Source organism: Physeter macrocephalus, chromosome 19 (assembly GCF_002837175.3).
Source record: "Physeter macrocephalus isolate SW-GA chromosome 19, ASM283717v5, whole genome shotgun sequence".
In the NCBI taxonomy this organism is placed as follows: Eukaryota; Metazoa; Chordata; class Mammalia; order Artiodactyla; family Physeteridae; genus Physeter; species Physeter macrocephalus.
In genome coordinates, this window is record NC_041232.1 from 19956963 (window position 1) to 19975928 (window position 18966).

At 62.7% G+C, this 18966-nt stretch overlaps 2 protein-coding genes across 6 annotated transcripts in view; one reads left to right on the forward strand and one right to left on the reverse strand.

The window, feature by feature from the left end:
* Positions 1 to 961: 961 nt before the first annotated feature.
* RFLNA (refilin A) lies at positions 962 to 1324 on the forward strand (the record flags this gene model as incomplete). The annotated part of the gene is made up of 1 exon (XM_028480571.1): positions 962 to 1324. A coding segment is annotated over one exon (363 nt), but the record flags the coding sequence as incomplete, so codon positions are not given.
* Positions 1325 to 8582: 7258 nt separating this feature from the next.
* NCOR2 (nuclear receptor corepressor 2) overlaps positions 8583 to 18966 on the reverse strand; it is a 124620-nt gene continuing 114236 nt past the window's right edge. For 3 of the 5 annotated variants that reach the window (XM_055080609.1, XM_055080608.1, XM_055080607.1), the window contains 9 exons: positions 18500 to 18649; positions 18153 to 18298; positions 17483 to 17676; positions 16455 to 16604; positions 15682 to 15830; positions 14863 to 14916; positions 11594 to 11815; positions 10354 to 10533; positions 8583 to 9742 (listed from right to left, as the gene is read on the reverse strand). In XM_055080609.1, the coding sequence (XP_054936584.1) occupies positions 9561 to 9742; positions 10354 to 10533; positions 11594 to 11815; positions 14863 to 14916; positions 15682 to 15830; positions 16455 to 16604; positions 17483 to 17676; positions 18153 to 18298; positions 18500 to 18649 (1427 nt within the window). In that variant the 3' untranslated portion in view covers positions 8583 to 9560. The remainder of the gene's footprint in view (positions 9743 to 10353; positions 10534 to 11593; positions 11816 to 14862; positions 14917 to 15681; positions 15831 to 16454; positions 16605 to 17482; positions 17677 to 18152; positions 18299 to 18499; positions 18650 to 18966) is intronic. The other 2 variants (XM_028480324.2, XM_028480323.2) reach the window with 1 other exon arrangement.

An 18966-nucleotide genomic window follows, 5' to 3' on the forward strand; every position in this document is an offset into this window, starting at 1 on the left:
AGGGTCCGTGGGTCTCACCCGCGTGGCCCCGGGACGCTCAGGATGGGTTTGTCCACGTGCCCGGGGGTGTGGGACCCACTACCTCCTCCCGCTCCACCTCTGGATAGGGTCCCAGGAGACAAACAGGTCCCCTTTAAAGGTTTTTCTTCCCAAAGAGCTCTCCTTTTTAGTTTTTATTACAGAGGCCCCAGCCAGGGTGGATGCGAGCTGCCTGGGCTCTTGGGACCCCTGCTTCCCTTCCCACGCGGACCACCTGTGGGGTGCAGCGGGGAGGGAGACGGGGGAAGTCCCCACCCCGCTTCCCGGAGCTTCTCCTTCCAGTGTGATGCTCTGGGAGCCGAGCCGAGGACACTGAGCAGCTGGTCACCCGTAAGGAGGGTCGCTCACCCAGAGGTGCTGAGGCTACTCGGGGGGAAACTTATTTTGATAACATTTCAAACTTAAGGAAAGCTGCAGGAAGAGGCAGGGCACCCCCGTTAAACCGATTCATTGGCTCTTTCCACGTGGCCCCATTAGCTGGAATATCTGCTCACTGTCTCGTTCTGCATACACGAAACTTTCTTCTGACCCGTCTGAGAGGATGTTAGTGACACCGTGACCTTGAGCCTCGAAGTAACTCCGGCTGGTGTCCTTCCTGAGAACAGGGCCATCCTCTCACATAATGACAGTGCCCTTGCCAAAATCGGGCCAGCTAGCGCTGCAACACGACCACTGCCTGGTCCGGTCCCGCCCACTGTCCCCAAATGTCCTTTTATGGCCTATTTTTAATCCCAGTTCAGGATCCAGCCCGAGTCACGTGCGGCATTTAACTGTCCCGTCTCTCGGGTTTCCTCCAAGCCACTGGGTCGCGCAGCCCTTCCTTGCCCCTTTGACCTGGGCGTTTCGGAAGAGCCCGGGCCGCTCTGTGCTCGCGCTGCCCCCCGACCCCGCGGGACCGTGACCCGGCTGCCCCACCCGGGGCTCACCCCCGTGCTCCCGCCCTCCCCGCAGCTGCAATTCCGAGGTCAAGTACGCCTCGGAGAAGCACTTCCGGGACAAGGTCTTCTACGCGCCGGTGCCCACGGTCACGGCCTACAGCGAGACGATCGTGGCGGCGCCGAACTGCACGTGGCGCAGCTACCGCAGCCAGCTGACCCTGGAGCCGCGGCCGCGCGCGCTGCGCTTCCGGAGCACCACCATCATCTTCCCCAAGCGCGCCCGCAGCTCCTTCCGCACCACCCTGCACCTCAGCCTGGGCCGGCCGCGCCGCTGGTTCACGGCCAGCGTGCAGCTGCAGCTGTGCCCGCGGCCCGGGCCCGGCCTGCTGGGCCCCGCGCCGCTCTGAGCGGCAGCCCAGCCCGCGCGGCGGCCGCAGGACGGGCTCCCCGATCGGGAGGGCCCCCGGGCTGTGTCTTGCCCGCGCCGCAGCCGCTGCCGCAGCACCTCCCCGGGGAGGCGGCGTGGGCCCGGCTCTCCCGAGGAGCCCGGGGCGGGGGCAGGTGGGTGGGCGGTGCCCGCCCCGACGGCCTGGGAGAGAAGAAGGTGTGTGTCCTTGGCTGCCCTTGAAGCGGGGGACACCCCGAACGCCGGCAGGACAGAGGCGTCCGTCCCAGCCTTGGCCCGGGGGCCCCCCACCAACCCCGGCCCCCAGGCCCCGTGGGAGGGAAGAGGGGTGCCATCCGGACACCCGCCGCCCCTGGAGAGGGCTGTCTCCGGAGCAGGCCTTTCAGACGTGTGCAGCTGGACGCCCAGGGCCGTAGCCCAGCAACCTCTGGTGGACGGTGAGCCGGGAGGCTGGGCGAAAGCCGGAAACGCTGCCAGGGCTGGTTGTGGGTTGCGTGTGCGGAGCGGCCTGGAGGAGCCCTGCCCGCGCTGTCCCAGTGGCCGTGCCCCAGTGCGGAGGATGGAGGGCATAGCCCGTCTGCGCCGAGGCCCTTGAGCTCTGTGTCCGGCGCCTCACCCGCAGGGCATCCTGCTGACCTCTGTCCTGACACCTTCGGGACCAGGACTCTGGACCGCCGGAGCCCTCGAGCCAGGTGCCAAGGGGAGGCGTCTTAAGCCGTTGGAAATGACCACCGCCACGTGCCCGAGGCTCCCGGCCAGCTGTCAGCTTTCAGACTCCGTGGGGTCGAGCTGCCCCGGCTCAGACCTCCCGTTCCTCCAGTGATGACGCTGCAGTGGCCTGTGCTGCAGGGTTCAGCGCACACGTGCAGAAGGTCAGGGGAGGAAGACGGGAGGCCCTCGTGCTCCCTGGGAAGAGCCAGATTACGTGGGTGCTGGGGCCACGGCCTGGGGTGCCTGCCACCAATGCCCCAGAAGCCCCCAACGTGGCCATGGAGGTGCCTTCAGACCTGATTGGACCCAGCAGGTGGAGGCTGCCCCGCCACTCCTCTGGCAGCCCCCCAAGACGGGGCTTTAGCTCCCTCGCTGCGGGGAGGGGCGGCCCGGAGCTTACGTTCGGGAGAGGCCAAGTGGCTGATATATTTTTATATCTCTACAGACTGCGCATGTTCTCGCCACAGAGATGCTTTCTGATTAACAAAGAAATAACTTGAGAATCGATTGATTATCTTAATAAAACGTGCAGGCTCGAAGAGACTCACTCTTCCATGTTTCTGAGACCCTCAGACCCCACTGTGGGTGGTACTGGTCTGCACAGGCCCATGGTCACTCCCCACTGCCCGGGGGACAGGGAGACGCTGGAAGGCTCAGAGAGAGCCCTGTGCCGCTCACCGCATCCCTGCAGACAGCCTGAGCGCGCCGGCCCCACCCAGGAGCTAGGTAATAAACGCAGAGGCCCAGGGCTCACGCTGGGACTTGGGTCTGACTCCGGGGAGGGTCTCGGCCTTGTTACACCCTCTGCGCATCTGGTCCACATCCTTGGAGGGGCCTCTGGGGCCCCAGACTGCGAGTGAGGAGGACGTTCGGCGGCCTCGGGGCAGTGTCCTTGAGTGGGAGAGTGCCGGTGTCTTTGCAGGGGCTCCTGCCTCGGTGGAGGACGATGTCTAACAGGGCGGGGCCGGGGTGAAAGCCAGGAGGGCAGGGCCAAGGGACAGGGTCATGTCACTGAGAGGAAGAACCTGGAGGCCTCGGCTGCTCAGTGCGGGCAGGCGGGGTGCAAACACCGCCTTGGGAACTCCGAGAGCGCAGCCCGTGTGGAGAGGGGATTCTGTGCAGACACACGCTGGGGCGGGGGGGTGGGGGGCGCGTCGCTGGCACCCGGCAAATTCAGCTGCACGAGTTTGCTTTCCAATCACAACCCTGCTTTCCCCACTTGGAAAGAAAAATGGGTTGGGCTTCCTGACACGTGCAATTATGGTGCCAACGAATCCGGTGACCTTGGAGACGTCTCTGGGGTTGCCCTTCAAGAAACAACTTCTGAGGCGTGCAGTTAGCGGATGGCCTCTAACTAGAGCTTTCCAGCAGCTGCCAGGCTCCTCCCGGGCGCCCCGCCAATGGGAGTGCGGTGGGACGGGATCAGTTGACCGAGGCTCAATCCCCGCCAGGTCCTGCTTCCTGTCCCTTTTGTCTTTCACAAGCATCACCCTGATAGGCCTCATGCCCTCCTGACTCTATCTTAGCATCTCCCTGAGGACCCGGGCCGCACATGGCAAACAAGACCGTCTCCTTTGATCATGCAAACGGCTCCCGCCTGCCCTGATGACCTTGGAACTCCAGCCTGGGAGGAAGAGGACGTGGGGGGCAAGGGCTGCGGCCCGTCAGGCCCCCAAGTGCACCCCGGTTTCCCTCTGAAGCAGCTGTCTGTCCTACGGGAACCCAGAGGACTTGGAGACCCGGCAGAAAGAGGTGCCAGCTTTGTCGAGGTCCTGTCCCAGCCCTTGGGATTTCCACCCCCAAAATAAAGAGCCTGGAGGCCAGTGACCCCACTGCCCGGCTTAGGGTGCTGCCTGCAGAAGGCCCTTCTGTCCTCTGCCCTTCCTCCACACTCCCCAGATCCAGGTGCACTGGGCAAGGGGGCAGAGGTCGCTCACTGAAGTCGCCTGGGAGGGGAAGACCGACGTGGGGAGGGCGCGGTGGCTGGAGAAAAAGCCTGTCCCTTAACTTCTCTAAGCATCTGCAAGGCAGGCACGTGGCCTTACCTGCCTGGCGGCTGGGACAGTGAGAATCCGTGCTGGTAAAGCCTGGGCTGCCATCGAATCAAGCCGGGGCCCTGCTGGGGGCGGGGCAGGGCGTCCATCTCTCTCGAAGGGGCAGAAACACTTCCCAATGTCGAGGGCCGGCTCTGGCCCCAAACACCCATCCTGAGCCCCCTCGCTCAGCCTCTTCCGCTGTCGCCCTGGCCAATCTCTGGGTTCACACTCGCAGGCCTCCAATCAAGCTCGGCGGCCCCCGCCCCACAAACAGGTGCCCCGTCCGTCCGAGGTCTCGTCTCTCCTCCCGAGTGGCCTTGGTGAGAACAAACAACAGCGCTGGCGGCCGACACGTACACGGAGCGCTGCCTCCATCTGCAGACCGCCCGGCCCTGCTGTCAGAATTTTCTGCATTTAATCTTCCCAGTGAGCCTGTGAGGTAGCTGGTGAGACATTCTGATGAGGAGGCGGGACCCGGCTGAACCCCGGAGGAGGTGGGGTGGAAGGACAGCCCGTCACGTGGCTGCCGCAGCTAAACCCTCCCGGCTTCCTGGAGAAGCCATGAAAACACATGCGTCTCCTTTGATGGCCCTCCTTGGCCTTCTAAAGGTGGAATGACCAGGGGGCCCTCCCACCAGCTGCCCGCGATCAAATCAGTTTATCCGCGTAATATGCAAATAAGATTCACTGTTGCCGGACCACCTGGAGTTTTTTTCTCTTCTCTCTCCTTTCCTCGCAAACCCATTCTTTCTTTCTTGCCTTGTCCCACTGACTCCTGCACAGGTGGGTAAACCGTGTCTCTGTAGAGCTACACAGCCCATCTCTGAGGTACTCCTCACAGCAATATCATTATCCCATTTTACAGATGGGGAAACAGAGGCACAGAGGGTTCAAATGGCTTGGCCAGGGTCACATGGCCATTACGTGGCAGCTGGCTCCACAGTCTGTCTTTACTCGCGTGCTGCACACCCCGCCTCTCGCCTGCCCCATACGTGGCCTGGCCCCATCCCCACTCCCCGAGGCAGTGGGGCTCTGTCCTGGCCTTCTCTGCCGTGCCAACCCCCATGCTGGCCCTGCACTAGCCTCCTGGCCTGCTTCTGCCTCAATACACCCAGCACCCTTGCAAGCCAACAAGACCCAATTTCAGAAAACCAGCAAATCACCTTACTGGGCATTGACTGTTGCGTCTCAGAAATTCCAGGGCCTCCACACTGCCTTCTGTCTAAGCAGCCCTGGGCTCCTGAATGCCCCCGGCTGGGTTTCACCTCCCAGCCTTTGCCCACACAGGTTCTCTCCACTCAGCCCATCCCCTCCCCAAGAACCACCACCTCCAGGAAGCCACCCCGACTGCTCCAGGTCAGCTGTCACAGTGTCTGTGTCACCTGGACCGAGGTGGGCTTGTCCTGAGCCAACCCTAGTGCTGTAGGGACCAGCCCGTTCCTGCCCCGCCCCGTGGGCGGCAGCTCTTCGGGTTGGTGGGCCGGGACTCCCTCTGCAGAGCCGCCTGTGCCCTTCCTGGAGAACGCCTGGCCAGAGAGAAGTGAAGGGAACAGGTTCTAGCTCTGACCTCGGGCACCACCTCACCATCACAGTGAGGGCTGCAAGTCACCGGCCTCAGAAACACCGGGGCCGCTGGATGAAAACACAGATTCCCAGCCCCAACCCTGGACCTAGAGAATCATTCCTGTCCTCTGGGCGGGGCCCAGGGATCTGCACTCTATAACCAACGTCACAATGTTCTAAGATGCTGGGAAATTAGCCAGCAGGTGTCCTGCGCTTTGCAGATCACGCTCTCATTTTCTATGGAATCGGATCCTCACAGCATCAGTTCAGCTCAACAGTCGCCAGGGGCTCAGTCAACAAAAGAGTCAGGAAGAGAAAGGCAAGATCTTTGCTCTCGAGGGGTTCTGTCCAGTAGTTTTCAGGGTGTTAGCAAAGACCCAGAGGAGAGAGAAGATGGGGAGGGATAATGGGTTCTTAGAGGAGGGAATGACCCAGCTGGGTTTTGAAGTATGTGTAGGAGTTTTCCAGAGAGCTGGGGATCAGGGAACAGCAGGGGCCTCCATTTTAAGATGGAGCAGTAAGAAAACCAAACAAGATGGGGGTGGGATGAACCCTTTGGTGGGGGGTGCTGAGGACTGGCTGGGTGAGGTTGGAAGAGAGGGTGGACCCTTCACAGGCACCAGGAGGCCGTGAGCTCTCCCTACACCCCACAAACATCACTGTGTGGGGTCTGTGCCACTGGCCCTCAGAGAAGACAGAGGTGCCCAGTGGTGTCAATTCTGAGGCCATGGAGACAGGGGGATGGCAGAGATGAGCCTGTGGGCTGACACTTGTGTCCTGGGCTCCTGAATGCCCCCGGCTGGGTTTCACCTCCCAGCCTTTGCCCACACAGGTTCTCTCCACTCAGCCCATCCCCTCCCCAAGAACCACCACCTCCAGGAAGCCACCCCGACTGCTCCAGGTCAGCTGTCACAGTGTCTGTGTCACCTGGACCGAGGTGGGCTTGTCCTGAGCCAACCCTAGTGCTGTAGGGACCAGCCCGTTCCTGCCCCGCCCCGTGGGCGGCAGCTCTTCGGGTTGGTGGGCCGGGACTCCCTCTGCAGAGCCGCCTGTGCCCTTCCTGGAGAACGCCTGGCCAGAGAGAAGTGAAGGGAACAGGTTCTAGCTCTGACCTCGGGCACCACCTCACCATCACAGTGAGGGCTGCAAGTCACCGGCCTCAGAAACACCGGGGCCGCTGGATGAAAACACAGATTCCCAGCCCCAACCCTGGACCTAGAGAATCATTCCTGTCCTCTGGGCGGGGCCCAGGGATCTGCACTCTATAACCAACGTCACAATGTTCTAAGATGCTGGGAAATTAGCCAGCAGGTGTCCTGCGCTTTGCAGATCACGCTCTCATTTTCTATGGAATCGGATCCTCACAGCATCAGTTCAGCTCAACAGTCGCCAGGGGCTCAGTCAACAAAAGAGTCAGGAAGAGAAAGGCAAGATCTTTGCTCTCGAGGGGTTCTGTCCAGTAGTTTTCAGGGTGTTAGCAAAGACCCAGAGGAGAGAGAAGATGGGGAGGGATAATGGGTTCTTAGAGGAGGGAATGACCCAGCTGGGTTTTGAAGTATGTGTAGGAGTTTTCCAGAGAGCTGGGGATCAGGGAACAGCAGGGGCCTCCATTTTAAGATGGAGCAGTAAGAAAACCAAACAAGATGGGGGTGGGATGAACCCTTTGGTGGGGGGTGCTGAGGACTGGCTGGGTGAGGTTGGAAGAGAGGGTGGACCCTTCACAGGCACCAGGAGGCCGTGAGCTCTCCCTACACCCCACAAACATCACTGTGTGGGGTCTGTGCCACTGGCCCTCAGAGAAGACAGAGGTGCCCAGTGGTGTCAATTCTGAGGCCATGGAGACAGGGGGATGGCAGAGATGAGCCTGTGGGCTGACACTTGTGTCCCTCCCACCCCCGAATCACTCTGGTCTGACTACAGCTGAGGGAAGTGCCATGGGACGCTGGGTGGCACCAGCAGGCATGGCCAGCTCCTTGTGCCTGGTGTGGCCAGCACGACCTGACCCATCCTGGATTCCAGGTGGGGGCTGGCCCGCACCCGGGACCAGAGGGAGGCCCCGAGCAGGACACGACTGTTTTTCTGGCCCAACACTGCCACCTGCCTGTCGGCATCAGTACTACAGCCCAGGCGCCAAGCTGAGCCCTGCGGGGCTCCAAAGAAAGACCCCTGGCTCGTTTCACCTCACGGCACAGGTTCGCAGGGTAAACTTGGAGCGCCGGGAAGGGTGGGCAGAGTCCCCCGAGGACGCAGATCTCTCCGCATGCCCAGGTCCACACCCTGGGGGAGACGAGGTGCTGGGCTGACCACCAGTTCACAGGCTGGGCAGGGGGGGGTGGGAATGTCTGCATCCAGTGGGTCTCGGTTCTCTCCACTGCTCCCCACACCCCGCCCCGCCCCAATCCTGCATGCACGTCCGTGGCAAAGAATCGCGGCCTCTCTGGAGCTCCGGCTCTGCTCCTGAAGGAACACAGCTCGTGTCTGAGACACGTTCTACCAAGACTGCAAGACGCCAGTTGGCAGCTGCCTCAAGACCCAAGCTGGGAGGGAGGGTTGTTCTCTCTTCTGCCGCGTATCCAAAGCAGTGACGGCAAAGGGTCTGTTTGTTCCCTAACATAGTGTGGGCAGGAATAATTTTTAAAGTATTTAACAGTTAAGAGCTGATGATGGCCTTCTTGGATACCGTCACCATGGCTGTGAATATCTGACACCCTCCTCGTGGGTGTGAAAATTCAATACTCTCCCCATGGGTGGGACTGTTCAAGGTCTGCACGGTGACATCCTTACCGTGGGCGTAAATATTCGCCTGCAGAGGGGAGAGACTGGTGAGTCAGGGGATGTGCCCTCGACCCCCGCAGGGTTACACTCCCACCGTTCCCCCCCTGCCCCCCGCCCCCCGCCCAGTCGCCTGTCCTCCTGGCTGCCGGGGCCAAGACAGAGAAGGAGCCTCTGTAACTCGAGTATAATTCGCTTTTTAATGAGAAGAACGTGTGTAAATGACAGGACGCCACCGCCGTGCGCAGATGGCGGTCACAGAATCCCCTTCAAATTCATCCTGCCCAAGGAAGGGAGGGAGGGAGGACGCAGGGGGGCTCGAGAGCTGGCAGCCCCTGCCCCACCTCGGTCCTGCGGACCATGGGGTCACCGACCGTTGGCCTGCGCACGCCTCTTGAACGGTAAGCAGAGATCGAAAGCACAGCAGCAATAATACTGGGTAAGTCCTTCCTTGCTTAAAACATCTGAATTAATTCATTGAAGGTATCAAAAATATACCCTGTAAACCAATATATCATTTACACCTGCCTTTCCTTCCCACCGCTGCGGCAACGATGTATGAAAAAAAACAGTCCAGTTCCTCGGAGCAGCCGCTCACCCCAGGCCGCACCCGGCCCTGTCGCCCGCCCATCTGGCCTGACTTGGTTTCCAGCGGTCTCGTCGGCTGGGGCAGCCCGTGGGGACTGGGACAAGAGCGCCGGGGCCTGGACAGGGCCTGTGTCCGTCTGTCCAGAGTGCTAAGCAGGATGGGGACGGAGGGCGGGTGCGGGGGCTGCTAGCTCAGTTTAGACTTTGGTTCCAAATGCGTTAGGTGGGGAGGCAGTGGCGTGGGAGGTGCGTGGCCGTCCTGCTTTGGGTCCCTGGCCGCCCCGGCTGTGCGCGTGTGGCCGCCACACGCCTGCCGCGCCCCCTCCCCGGCCCCTCCCCTCCCGAGCACCAGGTGAACATCCCCTGAGTAAGGTCACTGCACAGGGCCAGCCGGGGCGGGAGTCGTAGTTAAGGCTTTAGACAGGCAAGGATGCCGGCTCGGGCGGACGGACGGGCGGACGGACGGGCGGACTCAGGGGCTCCTTCCTCGGTGGGGGGGGGGGTCGGCAGCCGCCCGCTCCTCGCCCCGCTGCTCCGGCCGCTCGCCGGCCCACCCCGTTCTGAGCCTCACTCGCTGTCGGAGAGCGTCTCGTACTGCGAGCAGAGCAGCGGCTTGGGCTCCTCGTCCCAGGCGTGATGGGGGCCGGCCGGGGGCCCGCCGCCCGCGGGGAGGCCAGGCGGGGGCGGGGAGGCCATGACCCCCGCCTGCAGCCGCATGATCAGGGGGTTGTAGGGGAACGGTGTGGACCCTGCGGAGAGACCGGGAGAGAAGCCCCGGAGGCCCCGGTGAGCCTGGCGGCCCCCAGGGGCCCACCCACCTGCCACCCCGGGAACTGGGGCCTCGGCCTCCTGCCTCCCACCCCTTCTACCTCCTGGAAGCTTTCTCAAACTGCCCGCCTGGCCCCGCTTCCAGCACCCCCACGTCATTCATGCCCGGCAGCCTGTCGCCCGGCCCAGCGGGAGCCGCCTTGCCGTGCCTGCCCTCGCCCCCCTGCGTCCGTCCTGCAGCCAAGAGCTCTCTTGAGCCTGCGGGAGATCACGCACCTCCCCCAGGGACCTCCTCGCACGCACAGCGAAGTCCGGGGCTCCCCTGAGACACCCCCCCCCCCTCCCAAGCCTGTGGGACCGGCCCTGGCCCACAGGGCTCTCTCTTCCCTTCCTGAATCCTTCATCCTCTCTCTAAATCGTGCTGTCTCCCTCCACCTGGGCCCTTACGAGAAGCATCCCGACCACCTGCGAGCCCCAGTTCAGCTGGCCAGGGCCCGGGGCGAGCGTCTCAGAACGGGCCTGACCACGCGCTCCGCGCACAGTAGGTGCCCAGGCAGCCGGCCGGGCCCGCCTGCCCGCCCCCGGTGCCCACCTGCGGACGAGGGCCGGTCCTCCCACACGCGGTTGGTGAGCGGGGTCCGGCGGTTGCAGTCTCCCTCCGAATGCACTGAGGAGACGGAGGGTGGCCGGTCCCCAGACGCCAGGCCTGGGGCCGGGGACTTGGCTTTTCGGCTGCTGGGTCTGCCAGAGACTTTGGCCTTCCCGCCACCACCTGCAGGGGGACACATGGGAAGGGGCCGAGTTGGACTGAGGACGGCGCTCGCACTGTAGGGGTGGGGGGTGGGTGAGGCCTTGGACCCCTGCTTCCCGGGCCCCCCAGGGAGGGAGAACAGCAGCCCAGCCCCCTGGGAAGCCAAGGAGGTCGACCAGATGGCCAGACCCAGCCACGAGCCTGGATTTGGAGGGGGTTTCCACTGGGGGGGTGGGTAGAACTACTTGCAAAGCCCCCCTCAGGCTGCCCTGAGGCCCCCTACCCACCAGGGGCTAGTACCTCAAGCCTCAGGCCTCCGGCTTGACCCTGACCATTGCCCCAGGACTGTGCCGGGGCTGGGCAGGCTGCAGGCCCTCTGCAGAGAAGCCAGGGCCCCTGAGGCCAGGCCTGGGCCCTCATTAAGTCCAGAAACTTCCCGGGGCCACAGTGTCCAGGCCAGAAAAATGGCTCGAGAGCTCTTTGCCTGGCCCTTGCTCTGATATGCAGAGTGTTGATTTAGGGACCCGGGGCAGAGGGCGAGCCAGCCTGTCTGGTTTCCCTGATGCATCTGAGTTTGGATCTGGCACACAGACGCTGGTCTCCTCCCCATCAGCCCCGAGGGCCAGCCGTGAACATGCCTGGTGGCCGCAGCAGACACCGGGCCCACTGGCCTGGCTGCCGTGAGCCCACGGGTCCCCCCGGATCCACACAGAGAAGGTGGGTCCTCACTCCGGCCTGATCTCCCCCAGGGAGACGCAGGATGGGCCAGGACGTGGGCATCCCGGGACGAATGTCCAGCAGGGGAGGAAGGCAGGGCAGGGCTCGGGCAGCGGTGTGAGTGTTTTTAGAAAAGCGGCAGCTCCTTCGGGCCCAGTGGGCGGGGGCAGACCGGGGCCACGCAGACACCCGGGGGTGTCCGCCCGGCTTGGGGTTACCCAACTCCAGGACCACGTCAAACGCGCACAAAAATAGAGTCACAAGCTCCAAAGCTGGAGGGGGTTCGGTCAGAGGAACGCGGAGGGAGGCAGGAGGATTAATGACACCGGGGCGGGGACAGACGGGGCGGAGGAGGCCTGCAGACCTGGCGAGGTGAGCGCGTGTTCCCTCCGTCCGTCAGCAGCGGTTACGGGCATAGCAGCGGGCAGGCTGGCACTGGCATTCAGAGGGTTAAAAGCATTGGCGCTGAGCGGGTTCTCCTCCCACTGATCATATTTACCCATGAGCGCCTTTCTAATAATGGCCTCCAGCCCCATGTTGGTGCTGGCATGCTCCTGCACCGCCTGGCTTCTGCAGGTCATGAGGCCTGGGAGAGAGACACACACACAAGGGGCCGGAGGGGCCGGAGGGGCCGGAGGGGCGGGGGAGGGGAGAAGCAGACAGGGAGAGAGGGAGGGGAAGAAAGAATACACAGTGAGCACATTTCGGCAAAGCAACGATTCTTGTTTTCCCTGTCGTCCCCCCGTGTTTCCGCTGCGGGGTGATGGGGGCGGGAGGGCTCCGAGTCACAGCTCGGGCCCCGGAGGCTCTCAGGAATTCCCGGTGGGGGAAGAGGTGGGCTCGGGGTGGTGACATGACCGCCCCCCAAGCCTCGTTCCTACTCTGCCCTCGGGGAAATGAGAAGCCCCTTCTGGACCCCGAACCCCAGCTGGGGCTGCTTCTTTTTTAAAAAATCGAGTGGCCTTAAAAAGGAGCGGGGAGCAGGATCAGGGGGTCCCCTTATTTGGGGGAAGGGCTGCTGGGAAACTAAGTCAAGCCAGAGCTCAGTGCTGGGCGTTGGGGGGGTCCACCCTGGTTCCCGGGGACCGCTGGGAGGAATGCAGGGCAGGTGACCAGACGGTCCTCCGGCCGCCCCCGCCTGCGAGGCCTGGGAGCCTCAAGCCCCCTGTCTGCCCCCGCAGCTGGGCCTAACTCTCCTCGCACCCCCTCTCCCCGCCCGGGAGCCACAAGGAGAAAGAGGTGCAGAGACGGACGGTGGAGAGGGGGGGTCGCAGCCATGCAGTTACGGTGCGTGCGGGGGTCAGGGCAGAGCTGGAAACAGTCACATGGCCGCCCCCGGCCCGGCCACCCGGCACAGAGTGGTCCGATCAACAACTGTCCCTCACGGATCCTTCCAGACGCCCACTTCAAAGTCCCGCCAGTTAAGCCTCTTTTTCTGTTTGCCAGGTTTCCTGTCCCTCTCTTGTTTGCTTGTGAACCATTCTGGGGACGTTTGCAAACCCTGGGGAATGTGCCTCTTTTTGGCATTTTTTGTTGAAGCAGACTTTGCTTCCAAAAACCTCCGACAAAGCTCTCTGCCTGCCACTGGGCAAAATTTTCATGGACTTTAAAACTTCCGCTCTAGGTCAATGGTACGATTACCAAGTGGCCGAATAACGGGTCTTGCTGACCCCTAACTCGTCTGTAAACTGGACCGATGGTTACTGGGAGGCTCGGAGCAACATGGCAGCATCTCAAATCACATTTCTAAAGCAACTATTTGCTGTCTACGTTTTCATTTTCTTTTCTTCCTTCTAGTTTCAAACTCATTCACGGCCACAGGACCCCTTGACAGGTTTTTAGCTGTGTCTTGGCCGTGCTTCATCGGCGCTTAAAAAAAAGTCATGTCGGTCAAGAAAAAGCAGAATTTCCAGCAGGGGTCAGTGGGGCGGGGAGGGGGGAGAGGCACTTATGATCCTACGAACTAAGACGCTGGGAAGTGGGGAAAAAAAGACGCGAGGGATACAGGTCACGACGGTTCCTCGGTAGGTCAGCATATCCTACGATCACAGACGTTACTGAACCTGCCACCCGAGGTCACGGGTCCATGGTCTGCCAGTGCTAGGCGGGAAGCTGGCCGTCTCCAGTCCTAAAGCAGGAGCTAATGAAGCAGCAGAGACCGGGGTCTGGGGAGATTTTGTGTGTGTGTGGCCTGAACTGCTTTGAAAAAAAGTTGAATCCAATTTATATACAAGCTCCCGGTACCGCATGAATTTCTACACACACATGCACCTGTGTCGGTGTATGAGCACCTCTGACATGAAAACATTCATTTCTGTCCATCTTGTTGTTTTGACCGAATTGTCTCCTCCCCATTGCCTGAGGCTCAGCCAAGCCCCCAGCGTCTAGTCTCTGGGTGGGCGGACGTTCCCCAGTTGGGACCCCCATTGAGAGGCCCCGTGGCCCCCTGGTAAAATCCAATGGCTGCCTTTTGCTCACCACATTCCCAGAGCTGTGACGGCCCTCAGGGAAGGTCAGCACATCCCCCCAAAGACGCCGCGTTCCTCCCCATACCGGACAGGCCTCTGGCGGAGGGTCAGCCCTGTCTGCTCTGGCTCAGCCGCTTCACACCAGACACCAGGTGCTTCCCCAAAGCCCCGTCCCAGTCCTTCTACAGAGGCAGCAGAAATGCACAGTGTAACCCCACGGGCTCCAAAACATCATAGAAGGCTTAAGTTTCAGTGTAAAAATGTGTGCGAGGGCTTCCCTGGTGGCGCAGCGGTTGAGAATCCGCCTGCCGATGCAGGGGACACGGGTTCGAGCCCTGGTCCGGGAAGATCCCACATGCCGCGGAGCAACTGAGCCCGCGCGCCACAACTACTGAGCCTGTGCTCTAGAGCCCGCGAGCCACAACTACCGAGCTCGCGTGCTGCAACTACTGAAGCCCACGCGCCTAGAGCCCGTGCTCCGCGACAAGAGAAGCCACCGCAGTGAGAAGCCCGCGCACCGCAACAAAAAGTAGCCCCCGCTCGCCGCAACTAGAGAAAGCCCGCGCGCAGCAACGAAGACCCAACACAGCCAAAAATAAATACGTACGATAAATTTATATTAAAAAAAGGTGGGTGAATTTTACACTCATCTCTGGAATACATCTGCACTGTTTCCCCAGCTCCCTGGATGGAATTTTCAAGTAAAACTGATGCTCCACCTATAAAAAATGCCCACGTGCCCACGTGCACACACAGGCCCACTCCGCACACTCACATCTCCATCTGAGGTCCCAACAGACAGGTTCCGGGTAGTTGCGTGTGATTCTAATACTGTACTACATGCACCAGAAGGCCTTGAAATTGAACTCCAAATAGACACTCCATGCCAGGCCCCGAAGGCCTCTTGTGTGTGTCTGTATCCCCACTGCAGGTGTCTGTCCCCTCCTCTGCATCCCCACTGCAGAGGAGGGGACACACTTGAACTGCGAAAGGCCACCTGTCACCACGGCTACGGCTGATGTGAGGCCCAGCGACCTCCGAGGCCTCACTCCCAAGTCTCCTTCCAGGTCCAGACACCCAGCTTGACCTCCCTGGGCGCGCGGTGACGGGGGAGGGGGAGGGCGGGGACGGGCTGTCGGCCGAGCAGCCCGGGGCGACCGGTTACCTGCTCCGGTGGCGGCGGGCATGTTGAAGATCTCCGTCCCGGGCTGGCCGATATCTGGAGGGGACGACGAGACGGGTGAGGCCTACGGGTCCTGGAGAGCACCTGCCCCCGCCGTGTGCCCTGTCTGGTCCAGGCAAGGTGCGCCACCTGGGAGCTTGCGCAACGCGGACAGATCTAGCAGGGCTGGGGCGGGGCCTGAGAGCCGGCATTCCGAGCCAGCTCGCTGAGGCTGCTGACCTACTGGCCCAGGCACAGCACTTGGCAAGGTTCTGCACTTACCAGCCTGGGCCGGTGACTGTCTGCGAGGCTGCGACTCCAGCCCCAGAAAGAGAAAAGCCTCTGCCAGGTCCCCAAGCTCCCCGCGCTAATGAGCTTTCTGAGGCTGGGGAAGTGATGTTCCTTCCTTCACTGGTTCACCCGCTCATGTGTTCTCTCGAGCATCTGCTATGTGCCAGGCACCGTGCTGAGAGGTGGAGCTAGGCTAGGACTCACGTCCAGTAACCGCAAAAACGGGGAAAACGAGTCACAGACGTGAGGCGCGTCGCGCCTGCGGTGCACGCGGGGTCCTTGTGAGGGCGTGACCCCGACCTCCGGCGCCCAGGACGAACAGACCCGCGCGTGCCAAAATTCCCTGAGTGCCCCTGTGTGCCGGCATCCTGCTGTGACAACCCAGCAAATGCCTCTGGGAGAAAGAGGGACGACACGGGCTCCCTGAACGTGAGGTGACGGGCCAGTGGGAGAGGTGGTCGGCGGGTGCACCCGGCTGTGCTAAGCCCCAGCCCCCGGTAGCCCCGCTCCCGAGGAGGGCGGGCCCCTTACTGTATTCTGGCTCGTTCCGGCTGTGGGTGTTCAGCTTCTTGTTGATCTCCTGTTTCTTAGATTTGACCATGGCCGAGTTGCTCTCGGTCAGCTTGCTGAAGAAGGCCGGCGGCTGGCTGGTGTTGCCTGGGGATTTGGAGCCCATCCTGCTGCGAGGATCAGACACCCCGGGTCAGCTCACTCGGTGCTGAGATCGCACACCCTTGAGGATGGCGGGCTTACCACCTGAGCTGCCTTAGAAATTCAGAATGAAGCTTCTCCCACCTCGTGCTTGCTTCCCCCGCTTCTTAGGGCCCACGTCTCCCGAAATTCCCTCTGTCACCCACCTATCCTTGGGCTCAGGGTGCCTCTGCAGAGCCCCCAGCTGCCCTGGTGGGCCACGCCTGTCTACCTGCGATAGCCGGGCTCCCAGAAAAGAGCCTCGGGAACCAAAGTGGGCTCAGACCACATCTTCCCCTGAGGTCCGGGGGCCTTTCTCTCCACCTCCATCCCCCCGCCTCCCCGGGGGCCCCAGTTTGGTCCAGCACACTTAGCTTAGCTCTTTATTTCTCAGATCCTCAAGTGCCGGCAACAGGGGCCGGGCCTGAGCTAAGAGAGCCCAGCCCAAGGCTCGGGAAGCTGCCGTGGAGGTCCGCCAAGTCTTGACCGGCCCCCCGGCTGCACCCCAAAGCCCTTGCCAAGCCCCCAGCTGCACAGTGGTGGATCGAGGCCACAGGTGGGCAAGGGCCCGAGGCCTGAGCACCCAGGAAGGGGAGGGGCTGCCGTGAAGGTACCTGGGCTCCACCTGCTCCCCATCCCGGTACAGCAGCGGGTACATGGTGCTCCGGGGATGCCCGGGCTCTGCCATGCCCTCCGGCGGGGACACAGGTTCTATACCATCCTCACTGCTGCCCAAGGCTGACGTCTTGCTTGGCTCTGGAGACCTGGGCGGAGAGAGGGTCCCCGCGGTGGTCAGAGCTCAGAGCTCTCCCTCTTGAAGGGGGCGCCTCCCTTCCTCCACTCCCCGCTAAGCCCCGCCTCATCCTAAACCAGGGGTTAGCACGCTTTTCCTGCAGAGGGTCAGAGAGCAAACATTTCCGGCGTTGTGGGCCACTTGTAGTCTCTGCTGTATATTCTCCTTCTTTAAAAAATAACCCTTTAAAAACGTCAAATCATCTCTAGCTCACGGGCCATGCAAGAACAGGCCGTGGGCTGAATCTGTCCCACGGGTGGCACTTTGTTGAACCCCTGCTGCACCCCGACGCCAGGGACCCCACTGTTCCCCCAAAGACATGCTGCTGTCTCCCCACCTCTGTGCGCCACCCGGAATGGCTCCTTCACCCTAGAGCGGGGGTCCCTCTCCGTTCCTCTCCTCCCTGCCCAGGGAGCCCCCCAGGGGTAGCCAGGAGTGCAAGTGTGTATGTGCCCGTTAGGAGGCGGCTCTCAAACCACAAGGCTCTGCTTCGAATCCCAGCTCCGGCACTTACTGGCTGCGTCCCTACAGGCAAGTGAATTCACTGCTCTGTGCCTCAGTTTCTTCGTCTGTGAAATGGGATAACGCTGCCTACACCTCCTAAGGTTGTGGTGAGGATCCTGGTTAACACGGGCGAAGTATTCGGCTTGGCGCCTGGAACCCCCCGAGGGTGGCGTATGTAACCGCTATCGTCCAGCTGCGCCGTGACCTTGAGCAAACTCCCCGGTCTCCCTGAACCTCGGTCTCTCCTCACGCTTTACTGCGCTCAAGCGTCCCGCAGCAGACCCCCCACAGAGCCCTCTCGGCGGTGACCAGCAAGGGGCACCCTGTCTCCCACCCGCCGCTCACCTCTTGCCCCCTTCACCGTGGGGTGAGCCACGGGCCGGGGCGCCATGGTCCGGGGCTGGGAGGTAGAGGTCGCTGGGCGGGCGGCGAAGGTCCAGGACGGGGCAGCTGGCTCCGGGGAAGGAGTAAAGGGGGGCAGGGAGGGGCGCGCTGAGCTGCTGCGGGTGGTGCCGCGTGTAGTCCTGCGTGATGACCTCCTGCAGGCCAAGGGTCAGGGGACAGGAGCAGGGTCAGGCGCCAGCCATCTGCCAGAACCTTCCGGGCGGGGTGAGGGCTGGACCGAGCTTTGGGGGCAGAACCCGGGGGCTTCGGGCCTGCCCACACAGCCTCAACGCCCCCAAGTGCATGGGGTGGGGGCATTGGCCCAAGTCTCAAAGGGGGCCCCCCGGTGGGTCGGGTTCCCCTGAGCAGCGTGTGTAAGATGCGGATCGCGGCTGGGCTCGCGCACCCGCGGCTCCGTCAGCTGCGTGAGGGGGCGGATATAGCACCTGAGTTTGAGACTCTGGGACCCCTGGCGCGGCTTGCCCTCACCAGCCCCCAGATCCCTGGCTCACCTCACCAGGACTCAGTTTACCACCAGACGGTGTGCGGACCCTCCCCCACCCCTTCCTCGGGGCCGGGTCCCACCGCAGGTACAAAGGCAACGAGGAGGGGGCAGAGGAGGGCTAGTTACACTGATGTGCTGTGCCAGCGTGACCACCCGCTGGTGACCTTTGACCCCCGGGGTGGTCTGGAGCAGCGGGCTGGACGAGGGCTGGCTCTCGGGCAGCGGCCGCAGGGGTGGGAGGTGTGCAGCCTCGCCGCTGAGCTTCCCCGGGCCTGCGGGCAGAGCAGAGCGGGTCAGGGCGCGGCTGCGGGGGGCGAGGCGTGTGCCTGGCGGGGCTGCTGCCCCCGAGCCGTGGCGCGAGGCCGATTCCGCCGCCGCTGAGCGCCTCGGTTTCCCCATCCGCGCGATGGGGTGACAGCTGTCCGTGTCCCACACGCGGGGGGGCGGGGCTCGGAGGCAGGGCGGGACCCCACCTGGCTGCTTGTGGCGCAGGTCCCCTTCCAGGTGGCTCTTGTCGAGCTCCTCCAGGTGCCTGGGGAGCCCCTTGTCATGGGTCAGGCTGGGTGAGCTCACGGGGCTCACGGGCTCCACCCCATCAGGGCTGTAGCCGCCGCCGTGGTAACCTGAAGCCGGGTGAGGCCGCCAGTCAGGCCAGCGCCGGGGCCAGGCTGCCCCTCCCAGCCTACCCTCCCACGCTGGCTGGCGGGGCCCCCCAGGCCGGGGGTGGGAGCTGGGGCGGAGGGAGAGAGAGGGAGAGAGCCAGAGAGGGGTCTGCCGGCCGGCCGGGGGTGGGGGCAGAGGGAGGGGAGAGGGGCGGGGGCTGCAGGGAGAGCTGGACGCGGAAGCGGCGCGGAGGACAGACGCACAGGCAGGCGGGCGGAGGGCGACGGGGAGAGGTCCGAGCAGAGGGAGAGCCGGACAGCAGCACAGGCGGCGGAGG